A 22,467-nucleotide genomic window follows, 5' to 3' on the forward strand; every position below is an offset into this window, starting at 1 on the left:
ACCCACAACCCTGGCGTTGCAAACACCATGCTCTACCAACGGGACCATAGTTCTGGGCGGATTCCTCACCTCACCATGATCATTGCAACTCCACGAGGTGAGATCTTGCATGGAGCCCCAGGCCGAGGGAGTTTGACAGTTCTTTTGTGTTTCTTCGAATAATCGCACCGACTGTTGTCACCTTCTCACCAAGCTGCTTGGCAATGGTCTTGTAGCCCATTCCAGCCTTGTGTAGGTCTACAATCTTGTCCCTGACATCCTTGGAGTTCTTTGGTCTTGGTGGAGAGTTTGGAATCTGATTGATTGCTTCTGTGGACAGGTGTCTTCTATACAGGCAACAAGCTGAGACTAGGAGCACTCCCTTTAAGAGTGTGCTCCCAATCTCAGCTCGCCACCCGTACAAAAAGACACCTGGGAGGCAGAAATCTTTCTGATTGAGAGGGGGTCAAATACTCATTTCCCTCATCAAAATGCAAATCAACCCACAACATTCCTGACATGCGTCTTTCAGGATTTTTGTTGTTGTTGTTATTCTGTCTCTCACTGCTCAAACAAACCCACCATTAAAACCACAGACCGACCACCTCTTCGTCAGTGGGCAAACGCACAAAATCAGCAGGGGATCAAATACCTTCCCCCCCCCACTGTACATGTAACTACTTATCTTCCAAGAGATTCGATCTTTAGTCGATTAATTGATAAAGTATGAACATATTGAAGGGCTAGACTAAACTTGTACCTTCACTACTAGCAGACTGACCCCAAAAAACACCTATTTCCTTAAGACCCTGCTATAATTTAGTTTTAAGTCATTTTTTTTTAGCAACAATCTCAATCTGATAATGTTCAGCAATTTCAATTAACTGCTCCTTAGTACACAACTCTGAAGCTACCTCTGGAGCTTGAACAAAATTACTCAGAATGGAAGACATTTTCCTCAACCAATAACCATTACAAATGCTAAAAAAAAATAAAAATAAATACAACTCACCTGCTGTCAGTCTGGGTTCAAGAACAGGAGCCACACCCCACTATCCTCCAAAAACAATTAACTGACCCTGGTCTTTGTGCAGTCACATGTGGTGGGGTTTTATGCACACAAAATCAGTGGAGTGGAAAAGACAACCAGAACTGCGGCCCCCCCATAACCCTGGAGGTGCTCCCGAGCCAATGTAGGGGAAAAGGAAAGCTCTACCCACATTCACTGCCACCTAAAACAAAAACACCACGAGCCTCCTATTGACACTCGCTGATAAGCCTGAAGAGGAGGAGAGGACTCCCACTTGAACAAAAACCCAGAAAAACCCAGAGTGAATTGCTAACCAAATTTAGCTACCAAACTAACTTAACCAAAAGAACACAAGGCTCTCACTCTCTCCAACAGTATTGGCCCAACCAAAACATCCCCTTAAAGAAAAAAATGTGTCAATCTGAACTAAACTAACCCAAGTTAACTATAAAAGTCAAATAAGCCAAATTACAAAACAAACGTATCAATAATAAAGCAAAGACAATCTAGACAAAACCTTAAAGTAAATGAAAATACTAAAGTAAGGCTAAAGTACAATTAACTTATGGACGAGCCCCCACTTGTCACAGGCCGGCTCATAGCCTGTAGCAAAAATGAGGGGACATGAACAACAGGTATAGGCCAATCAAAAGGTTCTTTATTATAAACCAAAAAACGATTAACTTTAAACAAAGAAAAAGGAATGAGGTGTGGAAATGTCATAATGTAGGGTGTATGTAAGGTGCATGGATGCATGAATCTGTGTGTGGGAACATGACTGAGTGGAAACTAAGTAAACCTACAAAAGAAACAATCAAAAGAAACAAACAAAACAGGATCATACCTGGAGGAGCAGAGAGAGAGATAGTGGTTAGTGAAGCAGTTTTAAATACCCTGAGCCCAGGTGGCTCCAATCACGCCAGCTCCAATCACTAATGACCCTCCTCTGCCAGCAGGAGGAACCGCCCCTGCACTGCAGAGGAGGGGCCATGACACGGGACATAATAGATTCCCTGCTCTGCTGCATCTTTAGGTTAACTGAATGTTGAAAACTGTGGTTAGGTTTTTTGAACCACTCCAAAGAAGAAGTTCCCTCAATGAAGAAAAAATATATATAAATCCAACATGTAAAGTGTTGGTCCCATGTTTCATGAGCTGAAATAAAATATACCAGAAAATGTCCATACACACAAAAACATATTTCTCTCAAATGTTGTGCAAAGATTTGTTTACATTACTGTAAGTGAGCATTTCTCCTTTCCCAATATAATCCATCCACCTGCCAGGTGTGGCATATCAAGAAGCTGATTAAATGGCACGTCATTGCACAGGTGCACCTTATACTGGGAACAATAAAAGGCCACTTTAAAATGTGAAGTTTTGTCACACAACACAATGTCACAGATGCCTCAAGTTTTGAAGGAGCATGCAATTGGCATGCTGACTGCTAGAACTGTTGCCAGATCATTGAATGTTAATTTCTCTACCATAAGCTGCCCCCAACGTTGTTTTAGAGAATTTGGCAATACGTCCAACTGGCCTCACAACCGCAGACCATGTGAGCAGTATTTCTGTCTGTAATAAAGCCCTTTTGTGGTTGGCCTGGCTCCACAGTGGGTGGGCCTATGCCTTCCGAGTCCCACCCATGGCTTCACCCCTGCCCAGTCGTGAAATCCATAGATTAGGGCTTAATGAACTGACTGATTTCCTTACATGAACGGTAACTTAGTAAAATCTTTAAAAGTGTTGCATGTTTCATTTATATTTTAAGTCAGCATGCAGGACAGATTAGAAAGTGAAACCACAGAAAGAAACCTTTAATGTAAACAGACAGAGAAGATAGCATGCAATGATGTGCCTCTAATTTTGCTTTATATGTACTTCGCCAGTTTGAGCTTTACAACAGGAAATAAATACAAAAAATAAGCTTGATTAGTATAGGCCTACCAAACCTCCTTATCAATCAAAAGGTCATAAGAGCATAGTGTGAAAACCACCAAACTTCTGAGCAGTTCTAAATTGTCTTTACTCTTGTATGCTTCCTGTGTATGTTCAAAGTCAAGAGGGGGAAGTATTTCTGCTTTTCGGTGGAGTTCAACTGTGTGCCCGCGTCCTACTCCGCTTAGAAAGGACATTGTCTTCTGAAGTTTATATCCGCGCCTGCCCGAGCCAGGGCGGATACAGTTTTGACGTAAAACACGTGTGTATTCCTCCTTGGTAAAGACTTTCAGGTGGATTCCAGCTCTAAAATCGAAAACACCTGTCCCAATAAATATCCCATCAAACAGGAAATCGTCGTTTTTATTTTCCAAATTAATGTAACAAGTTGATGAAAATAACTATTGTATTAATCGCACAGTAAAGTATTGAAAACTACGGTGAAATGGTAATAATCCAGTCATGTCATGTGGTTATTTTGTCAGTTCATTCAATGAAACAGACGGGGGAGCCATTGCCTTGCGAAAGTTAACTGTAGGAAGGGTGCTGCCAAGAGTTTTTCTTTCTGTTAAATTTCGATCCAATGAAGTTGGCCTTGAATAATGATTGATTGGGACTAACATTAATGTTACAAACATTTGAAAAAATAAATAAAGTTTGGGTACTTCATTGCCTAAATTGAATTACTGCTATTATTTTACTATAAATAAACCCCCTTTTTTTAACAAAATTATTATTATTATTAAAGTATTCTCTTATATTTTGAGGAAATGTGGACATTGAAGAACCAGACATAGGCCTATATCATAATATTGTCTATTTGTCCACTTGTGGCACACCCACTTTTTTTAGTTGCTTATGGCTTCTTTTCTCAGAACAAGAAATCAACTGTGGCGCACGAAAAGTAAATCCACTTGACTCAGTGTAACGACAGCGAAGGATAGACAAGGCTAAATCGGGAATTTTCCTCTGACACACGTGAGAGCCCAAGAAAGAGAAGACAATAACGGAATAAAACTTTATTAATCTTTGATTTAAAGAAAATTTGACATTTTGACTCGGCCTGTTGAAATATTTCGTTTTCTACTCGTTTTCTGTTAGTTTCGTTTTTCCGCTGGGCACAAAACAAGATTTGTGACCAAATTATGGTTGGTGGCAATAAACGCCTGCTTATATTGTCGAAGGAGGATGCCTCTTGTTGGCTTCCGCTACTTTCCTGATGCCTCTTTCCTGCTTGTTTATTCTTTTGAAAATGTATGGAATAACGAATAGTTCTGTTACAAATCTGCAATGAACGAAAGTCATCATTCGAGGAGATCGAATTGCGTGCTCATCTTTGGGTTTTATCATTTATTTGGAACAGTACTCTGTGTGGTTTGGTGTCGCTACACTTTCTTTCAACTCTGGGTACGTCGGTGGCGTAGATAGCGCAGTGGTGAACCTTTTCTCCTCAACTGGAACATGTATTATACCATACTTGGATAAAGTATCTGAAGTTCCGACAATAACAAATAAACACCTTTTACCGCCGTGGATTATACATACAGAAACCCTGGATAACACAATAGTAGGAGAAAGTGTTGTTTTCTGGAGAGCAGGAACGCGGAGTGTAAGAGGCGTCTAGAAGGATGCTGTTTCTTGTACAATGGAATTGAATAATTTTTTTGCAGTTGTTGTGGTTGTTTGTTCATTTTTTTCGAGTTTCAGCCAAGAACTCAATCCCAAAGGCAGGAATGTATGCAAACTACCAGGGTAAGTAAAATAACGGTTCTGTCGATTAAAAAAGGAGTTGCCTGCCTCTATCGCTCTCCATATCGTGCAGCTAGCCTACTTCTTGATGTATTGTGCTTTTATTTATTGATTGCTCACATTGCAAAATATTTTTTTTGACGTTGTCTTTCCCTCCACTAACATTTTACATCTTTGATATTGCGTACTAGTTGGTCGTATTTCTTTTCATATGTATAACATCTCCTTACACAAGAAGGAGTCCATCTGAACAGCCATCCCATCCAGATGCGATATGCATCTGAAACCGTGGATAATGTTCCATATTTTCTTATAGGGGGCGCTATATATTGAGTGACACTGGCCTGAAGTCGTGGCATCAGATAGTTGTGTTTCCCAACTCCAGTCCTCGAGTACCCCAACAGCACAGATTTTTGTTGTTGTTGCCCGGACAAGCACATCTGATTCAACTTGTCAACTAATCATCAAGCCCTGAATGAGTTGAATCAGGGGAGTTTGTCCGGGGCTACAACAAAAATGTATTCTGTTGGAGGTACTGAAGGACTGGAGCTGGGAAACATTGAGCTAAATGACTGAAAATAACCACACACAATGTTATGGCTTCAGCTGCCAGACACAAAGGAAAGTTATAGACTGAACGTAAACAGCTCAGTTTCCCAATGTTTTCATTCGATTCTGAACACCCATGAAGTAAGTGTGTGTGTGCGTGCGTGAGTGCACAGCAATGACAATCTATTCACTGAAGCATTAATTTCTTACTCTCCAGTAAGCACCTTTACTATGCAAGCATGTCAAAGGAGGGTCAGGTGCAAGAGAAGAGTGTATGGGATCCAAAGTAGAGGTCATAGCCCGTCTGTGGTCTGCCCATCAACACACTCTGACATTAGAAAGGAGACCCCAGGGCCCAGCCTGCTTCTATCCTTACCATTCCTGTTAGAATGTCTCCTGACAATACAACTCCAATAGCCAATGATGAGCATTTACAGTACCTCATGTAGTCTGTATAAAACACATTTCTTTATTGTCATAGTTGTTGCCCAGGTCTATATAGTTGGTTTGATGGTCAATATTTTGACTTTTAGCATCCCCACGGAGTGTTTTTGTTTAGGGTACAGTAAACTCTCCATTCTTCATCCTCACCACATACATATTTGGCATTGGCCCAAATCTCAAATCTCAATTGCAATCATATCCTTAGTTTTTTTTACAAGCTTGAGTGCTTGCTTTATGGCAGTGCACCATCCCTATCATTTTATTTCATTTGTTCCTTTTGTTTTATATTTTTACTGGGTTCAGTCACAGGATGAATTGAGGGAAGTTATTTTTAATTTATCATTGCTGCCCAGCATTTCTTGTGTGTCCTCATGTTATTAATCAGCTCTATTGTAGCTGGGTGTTACTAAATCAGCTCTACTGTAGCTGGGTGTTACTACATCAGCTCTACTGTAGCTGGGTGTTACTACATCAGCTCTACTGTAGCTGGGTGTTACTACATCAGCTCTACTGTAGCTGGGTGTTACTACATCAGCTCTACTGTAGCTGGGGATTACTAAATCAGCTCTACTGTAGCTGGGTGTTACTAAATTAGCTCTACTGTAGCTGGGTGTTACTAAATTAGCTCTACTGTAGCTGGGCGTTACTAAATCAGCTCTACTGTAGCTGGGTGTTACTAAATCAGCTCTACTGTAACTGGGTGTTACTAAATCAGCTCTACTGTAGCTGGGTGTTACTAAATCAGCTCTACTGTAGCTGGGTGTTACTAAATCAGCTCTACTGTAGCTGGGTGTTACTAAATAATATCTACTGTAGCTGGGTGTCACTAAGTAATATCTACTGTAGCTGGGTGTTACTAAATCAGCTCTACTGTAGCTGGGTGTTGCTACATCAGCTCTACTGTAGCTGGGTGTTGCTACATCAGCTCTAATGTAGCTGGGTGTTACTAAATCAGCTCTACTGTAACTGGGTGTTACTAAATCAGCTCTACTGTAGCTGGGTGTCACTAAATAATATCTACTGTAGCTGGGTGTTACTAAATCAGCTGTACTGTAGCTGGGTGTTACTAAATCAGCTGTACTGTAGCTGGGTGTTACTAAATCAGCTCTACTGTAGCTGGGTGTCACTAAATAATATCTACTGTAGCTGGGTGTTACTAAATCAGCTCTACTGTAGCTGGGTGTCACTAAATAATATCTACTGTAGCTGGGTGTCACTAAATAATATCTACTGTAGCTGGGTGTTACTAAATCAGCTCTACTGTAGCTGGGTGTTGCTATGTCAGCTCTACTGTAACTGGGTGTTGCTAAATCAGCTCTACTGTAGCTGGGTGTTGCTAAATCAGCTCTACTGTAGCTGGGTGTTACTAAATCAGCTCTACTGTAGCTGGGTGTTACTAAATCAGCTTTACTGTAGCTGGGTGTTACTAAATCAGCTCTACTGTAGCTGGGTGTTACTAAATCAGCTCTACTGTAGCTGGGTGTTACTAAATAATATCTACTGTAGCTGGGTGTTACTAAATCAGCTCTACTGTAGCTGGGTGTTACTAAATCAGCTCTACTGTAGCTGGGTGTCACTAAATAATATCTACTGTAGCTGGGTGTCACTAAATAATATCTACTGTAGCTGGGTGTTACTAAATCAGCTCTACTGTAGCTGGGTGTTGCTACAATCGCTCTACTGTAGCTGGGTGTTACTAAATCAGCTCTACTGTAGCTGGGTGTCACTAAATAATATCTACTGTAGCTGGGTGTTACTAAATCAGCTCTACTGTAGCTGGGCATTGCTAAATCAGCTCTACTGTAGCTGGGCATTGCTAAATCAGCTTTACTGTAGCTGGGCATTGCTAAATCAGCTTTACTGTAGCTGGGCATTGCTAAATCAGCTTTACTGTAGCTGGGTGTTGCTAAATCAGCTCTACTGTAGCTGGGTGTTACTAAATCAGCTCTACTGTAGCTTGGTGATTCGAAATGAGCTCTGCTGTAGCTGGGTGTTACTAAATCAGCTCTACTGTAACTGGGTGTTACTACATCAGCTCTACTGTAGCTGGGTGTTACTAAATCAGCTCTACTGTAGCTGGGCGTTACTACATCAGCTCTACTGTAGCTGGACGTTACTAAATCAGCTCTACTGTAGCTGGACGTTACTAAATCAGCTCTACTGTAGCTCGGCGTTACTAAATCAGCTCTACTGTAGCTGGGCGTTACTAAATCAGCTCTACTGTAGCTGGGTGTTACTAAATCAGCTCTACTGTAGCTGGGTGTTACTAAATCAGCTCTACTGTAGCTGGGTGTCACTAAATCAGCTCTACTGTAGCTGGGTGTCACTAAATAATATCTACTGTAGCTGGGTGTTGCTAAATCAGCTCTACTGTAGCTGGGTGTTACTAAATCAGCTCTACTGTAGCTGGGTGTTACTAAATCAGCTCTACTGTAACTGGGTGTTACTAAATCAGCTCTACTGTAGCTGGGTGTCACTAAATAATATCTACTGTAGCTGGGTGTTACTAAATCAGCTCTACTGTAGCTGGGCGTTGCTAAATCAGCTGTACTGTAGCTGGGCGTTGCTAAATCAGCTGTACTGTAGCTGGGCGTTGCTAAATCAGCTTTACTGTAGCTGGGCGTTGCTAAATCAGCTCTACTGTAGCTGGGCGTTACTAAATCAGCTCTACTGTAGCTTGGTGATTCGAAATGAGCTCTACTGTAGCTGGGTGATACTAAATCAGCTCTGCTGTAGCTGGGTGTTACTACATCAGCTCTACTGTAGCTGGGTGTTTCGAAATGAGCTCTACTGTAGCTGGACGTTACTAAATCAGCTCTACTGTAGCTGGACGTTACTAAATCAGCTCTACTGTAGCTGGGCGTTACTAAATCAGCTCTCCTGTAGCTGGGCGTTACTACATCAGCTCTACTGTAGCTGGGCGTTACTACATCAGCTCTACTGTAGCTGGGCGTTACTACATCAGCTCTACTGTAGCTGGGTGTTACTACATCAGCTCTACTGTAGCTGGACTTTACTAAATCAGCTCTACTGTAGCTGGGTGTTACTAAATCAGCTCTACTGTAGCTGGACTTTACTAAATCAGCTCTACTGTAGCTGGGTGTTACTACATCAGCTCTACTGTAGCTGGGTGTTACTACATCAGCTCTACTGTAGCTGGGTGTTGCTACATCAGCTCTACTGTAGCTGGGTGTTGCTACATCAGCTCTACTGTAGCTGGGTGTTGCTACATCAGCTCTACTGTAGCTGGGTGTTGCTAAATCAGCTCTACTGTAGCTGGGTGTTGCTAAATCAGCTCTACTGTAGCTGGGTGTTGCTACATCAGCTCTACTGTTGCTGGGTGTTACTAAATCAGCTCTACTGTAGCTGGGTGTTACTAAATCAGCTCTACTGTAGCTGGACTTTACTAAATCAGCTACCTGACTATAAATGGGCCGTTGACAACATCAACAATGCCGGTACACATGTCATTGTTTGTCAGTATTCAGTGCATCATAAAGTACCATGGGAAAGTGAGAAATGCAAAGCAAACCCATAAAAAAGTGGTAAAGCTGCTATCTGATTTTGTCAGTCTCAAGAAACAAATGTAATGTTGAATGAGGAATTCAGTACTAGACGCCCTTCGAAGTGGCAAATCACTAATATAGGAGTTACGAAATACAAATGTGGGTCCATCTTTGTTTCTAAACCACATCTTTCACACAAAGAAAAAATTCTGTCTTCTCCAGAGCTGTGATGGATTGAACTGTGTGTCAAAGGTCAGATGGGTTCAACCCCGTACATGAACAATGTGATTTATCTACATTACACAGATACCATTGACCACCTTGGAAACACCTCACTGAGAGTGGATCTGGTTCATAGTTTACAAAGGTTCATGGCAGCTTTTGATCCATGTTTGCATACCTTTAATCCAGAATTGTAAAGAATCTCTCAAACTCAGCCTACCTGCGTGTCACAGAAGTAGCTTTGAGACATAACAGAGGAGATAAGCTGGCATAGTTTTAGAGTAAAAAAAGTGTGTCTCTATCGGTGAGTCTGTGTATGCGGGCACTCCCTGTGTCTGACTGAAGGCAGAATGCCATCCCCAACACTTCAGAGGAAGGAAAAGTGTGGCTGGGTCCTCTGGGAGGTCAGTGGTGTGGGAGCAAAAGGAGAGATCCGATCAGCGCAGTGCACGGTGTTTCTGCCACCGACTAGACCGCCATGCCTCTCTAAACTCGCACACCCCACTACTTTCTGGCTAGACGTGGGGTCATCTTAAAAAAGTATTTGTTTTCTTTAAGATATTTTAGCTGTAGCTTGCCTGGCGCAATGGAACCAATAGATTAGTCCCAAAAGTGCAACCCCTGTCCATCTGACACTCCAGGCTCAATGAAACACTGAAAGTTTAAAAGAAAACAAATACTATTTTGAGGTGGTGGGGATAGTGACGGTGTTGGTGGTGTGGTGGTAGTAGTTGTGGTGGTAGTGGGGGTGGTGGTAGTAGTGGTGATGGGAGTGATAGTGGTGGTGATGGTAGTTGATGCTGGTGTGGGTGATAGTGGTGGTAGCAGTTGTGGTGGTATCAGTGGTGGTGGTGGTGATAGTGCTGGTAGTAGTTGTGGTGGTAGTGATGGTGCTGATGGTGATAATGTTGGTAGTTGTTGTGATAGTGTTGGTAGTAGTTGTGGTGGTAGTGATGGTTGTGGTGGTGCTGGTGGTGATAGTGTTGGAGATGGTATTGGTATTGGTGGTGGTTCAGGGCTGTGGCGTGTTGTTGTGCTACACTGAGTGTTTCCTGTCTTATCTTGTTCCTCTCTGACACGCTCCTTTTTCTTCCCCTCTGTTTCAGGTCACCAGGCTTGGTATGCTGCAGCGGGTGGGGGCAGCTAGGCGATGAATGTTTGACACGTATGTATACATATCAACATCAAAACACAGTATTTCCATACCTCTTCATATTCACATTTGTAATATATCAGTAACATCACAACATGGTAGGTTTTCCATGTTGTGGATATTGCTAATAATAATTCAATATTCACCTCCTCCCACCAGCTCTTTGTGTAGGGAACTTTACCTGTAAGGAGAATGAGGTGTGCGTCAGGCCCAATGAATGTCGCTGTCGCCATGGATATTTTGGAGCCAGTTGTGATACAAGTAAGCAACTTGCTTTTGTGATACTATATTTCAAACGTATATATTGAAATCACTTTCATGGCCATGACTTGTACTTTCATTGTCAAGGGAACCATTATGTTACAGTTAATAGTTGAAATGAAACTGAACTGTCAGCTCTGAATGAATGGTGTTGAATATGCTGTCCTAAACCAACAGGAGGGAAATGTCGAAACCATTCAACATTATATTCCTTGACTTGTGAAGTTCCGGTGATCATCTAAAAAGGTCTCTATCCTTCTTCCCCAGAGTGCCCAACCCAATTCTGGGGCCCGGACTGCAAGGGCAAGTGCCAGTGCTTCCCCAACGGCCACTGTGACGACGTGACGGGCAAGTGCACATGCAACCCCAACCGCTGGGGTCCCAACTGCGAGAAGCCCTGCCTCTGCCAGAAGGGCAAGTGTGACCAGGACACGGGCTCGTGCACATGCCACCATGGCTTCTGGGGCCCTCAGTGTGCTAACAACTGCTACTGCAGTCTCAACTCTGTTTGTGACCAGAACACAGGAAGGTGTAACTGTAGTCTAGGTTGGTCGGGGAGGAACTGTGCCATCCAGTGTAACTGCAATAACTCACCATGCGAGCAGTTTACGGGTCGGTGCCAGTGCCAGAAGAGACTTTGGGGCCCGCGGTGCGAGAGGTATTGTCAGTGTATTCATGGGAAGTGCAACCAGGCAGATGGCTCGTGTACCTGTACGCCGGGGTACCGAGGGAAGTTCTGCAGGGAACCGTGTCCCGCTGGATTCTATGGACAGAACTGCAGGAACAGGTGAGGAACCAAAACACTGGAGGGGAAACATTCGAGTTCACTGGATATCGAGTATTATTCTAACAGAATAGGGAACATACATTTTTCATGAAAATGTAACCGATGCGAAACATTAAAAGCCAATGATCCTAAAGCACAAGTTTTTCTCTTTTATTTTTGCTAAGGATCTTAACGTTCAAATCCATATTATATTGTACAGTGTTTTTTGAAAATATGAATTGACATAAGCTCCAGCTGATAACGCCTAACATATCTTCAACATGTTAGGTCATGGAGAAACAGTTTAATAGGGAGATACTGGGGAATTGGTGTTCACATTATCTCATAATAATCATCCAATATGCTGAAGCCATTCAGTTGAAGTGGATAACCTTGTTCAGGGTCTGCAGAACTGGTGTTATACAGTCGTGGCCAAAAATATTGGCACCTTTGCACTTTTTTCAAGTAACTCACAATTTTCCCTAAAAATAAGTTGAAATTGCACTGCATCGCAGTGCTAGCTGTGCCACTAGAGATTCTGGGTTCGAGTCCAGGTTCTGTCGCAGCCGGCCGCGACCGGGAGACCCATGGGGCGGCGCACAATTGGCCCAGGGTCGTTCGGGTTAGGTGAGGGTTTGACCGGCAGTGATGTCCTTGTCCCATCATGCGCTAGCGACTCCTGTGGCGGACCGGTCGCAGTGCATGCTGACACGTTCGCCAGGTGTACGGTGTTTCCTCTGACACATTGGTGCGGCTGGCTTCCGGGTTAAGTGGGCATTGTGTCAAGAAGCAGTGCGGCTTGGTTGGGTTGTGTTTCAGAGGACGCACGGCTCTCGACCTTCGCCTCTCCCGAGTCCATACGGGAGTTGCAGTGATGAGACAAGACTGTAACTACCAATTGGATACCACGAAATTGGGGGAAAAAAATAAGTTGAAATTGACAAGTATTTGGTCTCCACAATTCTTTATTTCACTGTTAATATTACAGAACCTTTGTTTTGATTCAGAACTTAATATATCCATTTAAATCAGAAAAGAAACAGAAATTGCAAATTTTTTTACACCCTAGACTTAATATCTGGTAGCACAGCCTTTGGTAAAAATAACTGCAATCAAGCGTTTCCTACAGCCATTGAAGAGCTTCCTACACCTCTGTACTGGCAGTTTGGCCCACTCTTCTTGTGCAAACTGCTCCAGTTTTCCCAAATTTGAAGGGTGCCTTTTCCCAACTGCGTTTTCAGATCCCTCCACAACTTTTCAATGGGATTTAGATCTGGACTCATTGCTGGTCACTTCAGAACAGTCCAGCGTTTGCCTTGAACCATTCCTGAGTGCCTTTTGAAGTGTGTTTTGGGTCTTGTCCTGCTGGAAGAACCATGACCTTCGACAGAGACCCAGCTTTCTGACACATGGTCCGTCATTGCGCTCAAAAATGCCTTGGTATTTTCCTGATTTCATGATGCCATGAACATGTTCAAGACACCCAGTGCCAGAGTCAGCAAAGCAACCCCAAATCATCACTGAACCTCCTCCATGTTTGACTGTAGGGAAGGTGTTCTTTTTTTGAAGGCTTCATTTTGTTTTCTGTAAACGTAGAGATGATGTACTTTACCAAAAAGCTCTACCGTAAATTCCGGACTATAAGCCGCAACTTTCTTCCCAGCTTTGAACCTCGCGGCTTAAACAATGACGCGGCTAATATATGGATTTTTCCTGCTTTCAATTTTTTTCTTCTCCAAAAAAACACATTCTGTGACGTGCTCAGTTTTTTGGCAGCATGAAGCTTTCATTAGACCAATGAAATTGCCGAACGGGTTAAGGTCAAACAACTTTTTTGTTTACTGTTTAGATTAAATCGAGCTCTCTCAAACTTCACATCATTCTGATTACGGTAGTCACTTTGTCACCCTCATCATGGCAAAGACGGAGAAATGCATATGATGCAGCTTTCAAGTTGAAGGTGATTGATCTGGCTGTTGGAAAAGGAAATAGAGGTGCTGCAAGGGAGCTTGGTCTTAATGAGTCGATGATAAGACGTTGGAAACAGCAGCGTGAGGAACTGACTCAGTGCCAAAAGACAACTAAAGCTTACTGCTAATTTTGTATTTTTTGTTACAAGCCGTGTTTCGTTAAAGCCTGTGTAAAGTTAATTTGTTTCAATGTACCGGTAGGCACCTGCGGCTTATAGACATGTGCGGCTTATTTATGTTCAAAATAAAAAATTAAAAAAAATTCAGTGGGTGTGGCTTATATTCAGGTGCGCTTAATAGTGCGGAAAATACGGTAATTTGGTCTCATCTGTCCACAGGACATTCTCCCAGAAGGATTTTGGCATGTTCAGGTGTGAATTCAGGCTTTCTTATGTCTTTCTCACAGCAGTGGGGTCCTCCTGGTCTCCTACCATATAACCCCCTTTCATTGAGTTGGCGACAAATGGTGCGAGTTGAAACTGTCCTACCTTGTGTCTGAAGGTCAGCTTGAATCTGTGGGACAGTTGACCGAGGTGCTTTCTCCACCATTTGAACAATCCTTCACTGCAATCTTCCATCAAGTTTTCTCTTGTGGCCATGTCCAGGGAGGTTGGCTACAGTGGCGTGGGCCTTAAACTTCTTGATAACATTGCATACAGTGGAAAAAGTAACTTCAAGGTCTCTGGAGATGGACTCGTAGCCTTCAGATTGTCCATGCTTGACTACAATCTTGTGTCTGACCTCTTTTAATGATTTTTATATTGCAGGTACCTGCAACTCACCACAGGTGAGCTCATTTCCAAAGTAAAGGAGAATCACATGCTTGAAATGTTATTATTTCTAACTACTTCTAGAAGGTTTGAATAATATTGTCCGGGATATTTTAGGATTTCTTTGTGGAATAAGCTTACTAAATTATTCAGTTTTTTTGTTTTTGTTTAAATGCACACCAAACACATACATACAGTATGTGGATACCAAAATATGTTTTAATTTCAATGGTTTTCTGGAAGAAATGGTGTATTATTTTACTAAAGTACAAAGGTGCCAAACTTTTTGGCCATGACTGTACAACCGCAATGTAGCAACTTTCCCACACTTCTCTAACCTTAGTGTTGTAGATATTCTAAGGATAGGTACAGGTGTAGAATCTTAATTTCAGCCAGTTTACTGCAACAGGACATGTGAATTATTATGTGGATTATAATTAATGGACAATTTTGGAGGAGTTGATACATTTTTCATTAGCGAAAATCAAGTCTAAAATGTAAAAGTGGAAATTACAAACTTCAGAAGCCTTTTTAAAATCTCATACATTAAAAGTTCTGCAACAGGGTGATCAAATTAAGATCCTACATCTGTACTACACACATTGAAAATGTATACAGGTCCCAAATGTAGCAAATCCTCAAGTGTTATCTTGCATATAAGGCATTGTTTTGACAGCACCAAAACTATGAGATATTACCTAAACTGACCAAAATGTCATCCAATAGTCATGCTGCTCCCAAATTGTGATGACAGACTCAGCTTCGTCCAAAAAGCTCCCTATTTCTATATAGTGCAATACTTTCTCTGCACGACATAAGGAATATGGTGCCATTTTTCACACAACCAATGTTTCCACTTCCATTCTAATGTCTCCCCCTCTTTCAGCCTCTCTCCCCCCAGTTGTTGGCATGTCTCCCCCTCTTTTAGCCTCTCTTCCCCGAGGTGTTCTAATGTCTCCCCCTCTTTCAGCCTCTCTTGCCCCAGGTGTTCTAATGTCTCCCCCTCTTTCGGTCTCTCTCCCCCCAGGTGTTCTAATGTCTCCCCCTCTTTTGGCCTCTTTTCCCCCAGGTGTTCTAATGTCTCCCCCTCTTTTGGCCTCTTTTCCCCCAGGTGTTCTAATGTCTCCCTCTCTCTCCCCCAGGTGTTCTAATGTCTCCCCCTCTCTCCTCTCTCTCCCCCCAGGTGCTCTGTCTCCCCCTCTTTTGGCCTCTCTTCCCCCAGGTGTTCTAATGTCTCTCTCTCTCTCCCCCCAGGTGTGGGCACTGTAAGGGGCAGCAGCCCTGTAAGATAACCGAGGGCAGGTGTGTAACCTGTGAGAGGGGCTGGAACGGGACCAAGTGTGACCAGATGTGCCTGTCAGGCTTCTTCGGAGAGAACTGCCTGGATGTGTGTCCTCCGTGTAAAGACGGCCACTTCTGCAACCGCATCGACGGAAAGTGCTCCCACTGCAACCCCGGCTGGATCGGGGACAGGTGAGAGAGAGGCCTCACGCATACACCTGGACCCACGGACAGGGGTACACAAACGTGTGTACACACACACAGACACACACACACACACACAGACATACACACACACACATACACACACACACACAGACACACACACACACATACACATACACATACACATACACAGACAGACACATACACACAGACACATACACACACGCACACACACAGACAGACACACACACACACACAAACACACACACACATGTTCACATTCCATTAGGGTTCATTGTAGTTGTTTAGTAGGAGAGTAAATATTTATTGCCCTAATGGGTATTAAACTTTGTAGAATTTCAACATAACATTTCATATCGACAGATGATGTGGAAAAACACATTATCTTTATTGTTTAGTGCAGTCATGTTGTCCACTTGTTCTCATGCCAACGTATCATTCAGACTTTTTGTATTTCCATTTCAAGCACTTGAAAGAATCATTTCAAAGATTTGAACTTGTACTAACCAATGCGCGCGTGCTGTGCTAATGTTCTGAGTGTGTACACATTTTTACAGTACTTTTCAGTATGTGATTTACGTAGATACTGTCTTATAGTTACTACATCAGAGGATTGAACTTGCGTTGCTAATGGCTCTGAGACGTGACTCAGTATTTTCTTTATTTTTTATGATTACAATGACTATAATCAATATTGCTTCAAGTTGTGTCCCATCCTGTCCTGTCCTCTAGGTGTGAGGTGCGTTGTCCCAACGGAACTTATGGGGATAACTGTGAGAATGACTGCAGCCACTGTTTTAACGGCGTCTGTCACATTGCCACCGGAGAGTGCCTGTGTGACCCAGGATTTTACGGGACATAGTAAGTCACGAGAATGAAACCCGCATCAAAACATCCTGTATGCGCCTCCCCTCATGTCTACAATACTCAGACAGAATGTTCAACAATTTAAAAAAAAATTGTACGCACTCATGCTTCACGCCTAGAGGTTTCCTGATTACATGGCCAAACCAGTAAACCCTTTAGAACCTAGCATATTTCTAGTGCCCAGGTCACTAGTGGTTGGGAAAAACTCCTGGTTGTACGTACAGATATAGGATCTTAATTTGACCCCTTTTGTCACAGCAAAATAATCCTGCAGCACAGGATTTGAACGTTTAGTCCATAATGTTGCTTGATCGGTGGTTAGGCTATTATTTGGCCAAGGAGGCTACATGGCATTTTTAATATAACCTTGTTAGTGTGGGTTTTCCGTGAATCTGCATTTCAGGAAAATTCTCAGCAACAAAAGAGTGATCAAATTAAGATCCTATACCTGTAAGCGTTATTCAGTCAGCGCCAGTAGTCAGTCAGTCAGTGAAGAGGGAGCTTCATATAGTCATTGTAGTACATTATTAGTTTATTCCCTGTCTATTTCAATGCACCTGTCTCAGTCACTAAGATGTTGTATGTGTCTGTCTTCTAGCTGCAACATGACGTGTCAGATGGGTCAGTATGGAGTGAACTGTGCCCAGACCTGCACCTGTCACGACAACAACTGTAACCCAGTGTCTGGGGCCTGCAACCTACGTAAGGAAACCACTCTCTGTATTTCCTCATTCACTTTTCCAGATCTGGGAGAATGTTAGGTCGTTGTTTTTGAAGGCAGCCACACCGCAAGACAATATTCAGATGTAAAAAAGGTGTTCTTAGCGGAGTACTAAGGGCGTCAAACTCTGGTTCTTCTAGTGTTAAAAAACCCTGGTGCTTCTAGTGTTAAAAAACCCTGGTGCTTCTAGTGTTAAAAAACCCTGGTGCTTCTAGTGTTAAAAAACCCTGGTCCTTCTAGTGTTAAAAAACCCTGGTCCTTCTAGTGTTAAAAAACCCTGGTGCTTCTAGTGTTAATAAACATATATTTGATTTTTTTAAGGAATGCAGGATGTAAAGAAAACTCACCCCTGCCTACACGCGACCATAGAGATCATATAAAATGGGTGCACTCTACATGAAGGTCCCAAATGTCTAAATAGCCAGTTGCTAACAGTGACGCAGCACATGTATAGCATGTCTGTCTGTGAGTTGGACGGAGACAGCGAGCGCTAACACACGTTTATTCAGGTTACTGTAGTAGAGTTGACATGGAGGAACCCTGATGGCCTTTCCAGAATGCCTGGTGTCCTTTTTTACTACTGTGTTTGTTGGCCTTGTTCCTATCCAGCCGGAGAGAGAGAGACGGGGTGGGGGGGGTGGTAGGAGGGATGAAGGTGAGAGAGAAGGAAAGTAAGGGGAAAAGAAAGAAAGAGAGGGAGAAAGAGAGAAAAAAGATAAATAGAGTGAGGGAGGATGGGAGAGAAAGAGGGAGAGAGAGTGAGGGAGGATGGTAGAGAGAGAAAGCGGGAGAGAATGAGGGAGGATGGTTGAGAGAAAAATAGGGAGAGAGTTAGGGAGGATGGTAAAGAGAGAGAGAAAGAAGGAGGGTGAGGGAGGGAGGATGGTAGAGAAAGGGATGATGGTAGAGCGGGTGAGGGAGGATGGTAGCTAGAGAAAGTGAGGGAGGATGGGAGAGGGAGTGGGAGGATGGTAGAGGGAGAAAAAAATGGAGAGTGAGGGAGGATGGTAGAGAGAATAAAGCAAAGAGAGCAATAAAGAATGAATAGAGAGTAAGAGAGAGAGAGAGAGAGAACTGGAGGAGGAAAAGAGATGGGATAGCGGGAGGAGAGGAAACGAGGTCACCAGAGGTTTTGGCAAATGGGCATGTTGGGAAGCGGCGATGATGTCACTGGGTCAGGCCATTCAGCTGTGCCAGGCCAGTCCCTTCCTTTATCCAGCTGTGAACATAGAGGCCCTACACGCCACACCAAGGACACACAACCATTCTTCCACAGCCTCTATGACAGCAGAGGGACATAGAGGGCCAGGGGCCACCAGTATTTATCTAACTGCTAGGTTATCTCAGTGACGGTGCCATCTGGCTGCAGTGTGTCTGTGGTGATTAAGGCTGCATCTGAAATTGCTCTCCTTTTACAGTGCACCACTTTTGATCAGGGCTCCATAGGCCTAGAGATGCTTATCAATCAAATGTATTTATAAATCCCTTCTTACATCAGCTGATGTCACAAAATGCTGTACAGAAACCCAGCCTAAAACACCAAACAGCAAGCAATGCAGGTGTAGAAGCATGGTGGCTAGGAAAAACTCCCTAGAAAGGCCAGGACCTAGGAAGAAACCTAGAGAGGAACCAGGCTATGAGGGGTGGCCAGTCCTCTTCTGGCTGTGCCGGGTGGAGATTATAACAGAACATGGCCAAGATGTTCAAATATTCATAGATGACCAGCAGGGTCAAATAATAATAATCACTGTGGTTGTCGAGGGTGCAACAGGTCAGCACCTCAGGAGCAAATGTCAGTTGGCTTTTCATAGCCGATCATTCAGAGTATCTCTACCGCTCCTGCTGTCTCTAGAGAGTTGAAAACACCATGTCTGGGACAGGTAGCACGTCCAGTGAACAGGTCAGGGTTCCATAGCCGTAGGCAGAACAGTTGAAACTGGAGCAGCAGCATGGCCAGGTGGACTGGGAACAGCAAGGAGTCATCAGGCCAGGTAGTCCTGAGGCATGGTCCTAGGGCTCAGGTCCTCCGAGAGAGGGAGAGAGAGAGGGAAAGAAAGAAAGAAATAGAGAGAGAATTAGAGAGAGCATACTTAAATTCATACAGGACACCTGATGAGACAGGAGAAATACTCTAGATATAACAGACTGACCCTAGCCCCCCCTGACACATAAACTACTGCAGCATAAATACTGGAGGCTGAGACTGGAGGGGTCGGGAGACACTGAGTTTTATGTGTAACCAGCCTAGAAAGGGAGGGTGCTTCTAAATCATGAAGGAATTATGGGGGTAAAGGGAATCGTAGCAGAGGGGTAATAGAGTGAGTGAAGGATAGGGTTCAGTGGATGCTTCTAGAAGTCAGTTAAGTGGATCCACGACTGGTGATTTTTAGAGAGGAGTGCTATTGCATGCATGGCTGAATTTAACATCTATTACTTATCTCTATTGGATATCTCTTCAATGCCCACTTCATGGTACAGACGATATGTCGACAGTATTTACATAGTGCAGAAAGGCTTGAGTTTCAGCTCCAGAGTCTTGGTTCTGGGAGTTCAGGGAGTTCTGACAGAGAATGTCAGTTGGCACCAGATATATACAGATGGCTCTGTTGGCTCTGGTTGGCACTGGCAATCTGTACCAGTGTGGCACACCCATAAACCCCTGCTTGTGTCTGTCTGTCTGCTGTTTTAGAGCCTAACCAGCGGATGGGCGTGATCGCGGCGGGAACCCTGGTCTTCTTTCTGCTCATTGTCCTCCTCTCACTCCTCTGCTGCTGCTGCCTCTGCAGAAATAAACACCACCACAAGTGAGTGACAGACACAGGCCTGGTGTAGAGTAAGGGCAGGTGATGGGATGGAGGGTTAGAGAAGATTGGACCATTCCTTGTTAAAATAGCAGAGGGCTACATCCTTTAAAGAGTTTTTACCCTTTTATCTTGTATCGTCACTGTCGGAAAAAAATAAAGTAGGCACAAATGGAGTTACAATATTTTTCTTTTGACAGCAATGATATATATATATATATATATATATATATATATATATATATATATATATATATATAATATCATATATATCATATATATATATATCATATATATCATATATATATATATGCATATATTAGTATTACAGTACATACAGTATAGTTAAGGCTATGGGTTTTTTGATATATAGTATTACAGTATAGTTAGGGCTATGGGTTTTTCCTGGTCGTGATACCTGATCAGGAAAGACTGTGGGTCCTTGTTATAGGTTACAACCGAGTTTAAACGTCCTGCACAGTATATCTTATGTTGCCAAATCCAAAATGGGTCAGTATGATAAGTGTGTTTGGTCTTTTTCTTCAAGTGGCCCATGGCATGTAGCTCGTACTGCAAGCGTGTCAGTGTAGATGAACCTCACCCACATTTGAATCGGTTTGTATGGTTTAGTAATTTAGTATGTTTTCCATGGCGTCACCCCTCCCTCTTTCCCTCAGTCCTGACCAAGACAACTCTACCAACAGTAAAAAAGCCAGGCGGATCCTGTGTGGACGATTCAGCCGAATCAGCACCAAACTCCCCCGGATCCCACTGAGACGGCAGAAGCTGCCTAAAGTAGTCGGTAAGCCCTAATCCCTCCTCCCTGATAGGCTACTGCCTTCACCATGCCAAGACAGAGGCTCCTCTGTGTCCCAAATGGCACCCTATTTCTTAAGGGCTCTGGTGAAAAGAAGTGCCATTTTGGACACTAACCAAGCCACTGTTGCTGTCCTCAAACCTCCTTTGTTCATGTCTCTTGATGTCCTAATAGTTTCTGTGTCTCTAGTCATTACAAACCTCTAACTCTTCAGCAAAAGAGAGAGATCATTTTCATTTTCCCTTTGCTCTGTGACCTGTCTCTGTGACTATGTTGAGTGGTTTTCAGACAATGAATAGGGTTGAAAAGTGTACTGCAGCTGCCAAATGGGTTTGGGGTTTCATCTGAGAGGAATGCAATGGTTGTGGGCCTTATTATTCTTGGCACCTCTTAAATACCATGTGTTCATATTATTACAACCCCTCACTTCCTCTCTCCTGAGCTCCTCTTCTAGTGGGATGAAGGCTGTGTTAGTAAGAGAGACAGAAAGGGTCAGTGTAGTGATGTGGTGCTCAGGTACGTCTGATTGGTGTTGAGTGATACCTTATCAAAGGCTGCTGTGTTATTAGTAATGTGGAGAGTAGCGTCTGTCTGTCTGTCTGTGTGGAGGGAGGGAGGTTTGGATTGTCTGTCTGTCAGGACCCATCTCAGGTCAGCTTTAAGGACATTACACATAGCTTACATACTGAATAACTCTCCCCTTTCTACCCAGATGCCTTCTGGAATCTTTAGACATTCCAGACACAGCCATGTTCTGAATCGGCGTTGGCCAGGATGCATTGGCTCTGCTATGTAGGAGATCAATTGAATCATGGACATCTGCTCTGAATGCATGGATGGTCTGAGTATAGTATATTTTGAAGGGCCGGAGAAGTGCCCTATTTGTGGACATCATTGTAGTCACTCTACAGAGTAATATTACACCTTTTAAAGCGGTCGTTAAAAAACAAGTGGCGATGAAAGAGTTAAACAGCAGTGACCTCGTTTCACTTCTCCTCTCTTTCACAATGAGTAGCATGTGCTTCTCTTCTTCAGCTGACTAGTTCAGCTAACAGCTGTCTTCATCACGCCTGCATAGAAACACACACTGGAACAGTATTGTCTTTGTCAGAGACTTGTCTTGTGTCATGGCACATTAACAGCATTTTCTAAAAACACCCTCAAAGTTTACTGTAACATATAAACAATCGGCCAGAGGCTTTAGAAATTGCATTTTGTTAACCTGTTGGGGATAGGGGGCAGTATTTGCACGGCCGGATAAAAAACGTACCCGATTTAATCTGTTTACTACTCCTGCCCAGTAACTAGAATATGCATATAATTGTTTGATTTGGATAGAAAACACCCTAAAGTTTCTAAAACTGTTTGAATGGTGCCTGTGAGTATAACCTGTTATGGATAGGGGGCAGTATTTTCACGGCCAGATAAAAAACGTACCCGATTTAATCTGATTATTA

At 43.2% G+C, this 22,467-nt stretch overlaps 1 protein-coding gene across 4 annotated transcripts in view; it reads left to right on the forward strand.

Annotated features, from left to right (window-relative positions):
- Positions 1 to 3,800: 3,800 nt before the first annotated feature.
- LOC106579808 (scavenger receptor class F member 2) overlaps positions 3,801 to 22,467 on the forward strand; it is a 31,518-nt gene continuing 12,851 nt past the window's right edge. The window contains exons 1-9 of one of the 4 annotated variants that reach the window (XM_014160001.2): positions 3,801 to 4,699; positions 10,524 to 10,582; positions 10,730 to 10,831; positions 11,099 to 11,618; positions 15,592 to 15,810; positions 16,537 to 16,665; positions 17,270 to 17,373; positions 20,082 to 20,196; positions 20,871 to 20,995. In XM_014160001.2, the coding sequence (XP_014015476.1) occupies positions 4,593 to 4,699; positions 10,524 to 10,582; positions 10,730 to 10,831; positions 11,099 to 11,618; positions 15,592 to 15,810; positions 16,537 to 16,665; positions 17,270 to 17,373; positions 20,082 to 20,196; positions 20,871 to 20,995 (1,480 nt within the window). In that variant the 5' untranslated portion in view covers positions 3,801 to 4,592. The remainder of the gene's footprint in view (positions 4,700 to 10,523; positions 10,583 to 10,729; positions 10,832 to 11,098; positions 11,619 to 15,591; positions 15,811 to 16,536; positions 16,666 to 17,269; positions 17,374 to 20,081; positions 20,197 to 20,870; positions 20,996 to 22,467) is intronic. The other 3 variants (XM_045704269.1, XM_014160000.2, XM_014160002.2) reach the window with 3 other exon arrangements.

This window comes from Salmo salar, chromosome ssa20 (genome assembly GCF_905237065.1).
Source record: "Salmo salar chromosome ssa20, Ssal_v3.1, whole genome shotgun sequence".
NCBI classification, from domain to species: Eukaryota; Metazoa; Chordata; class Actinopteri; order Salmoniformes; family Salmonidae; genus Salmo; species Salmo salar.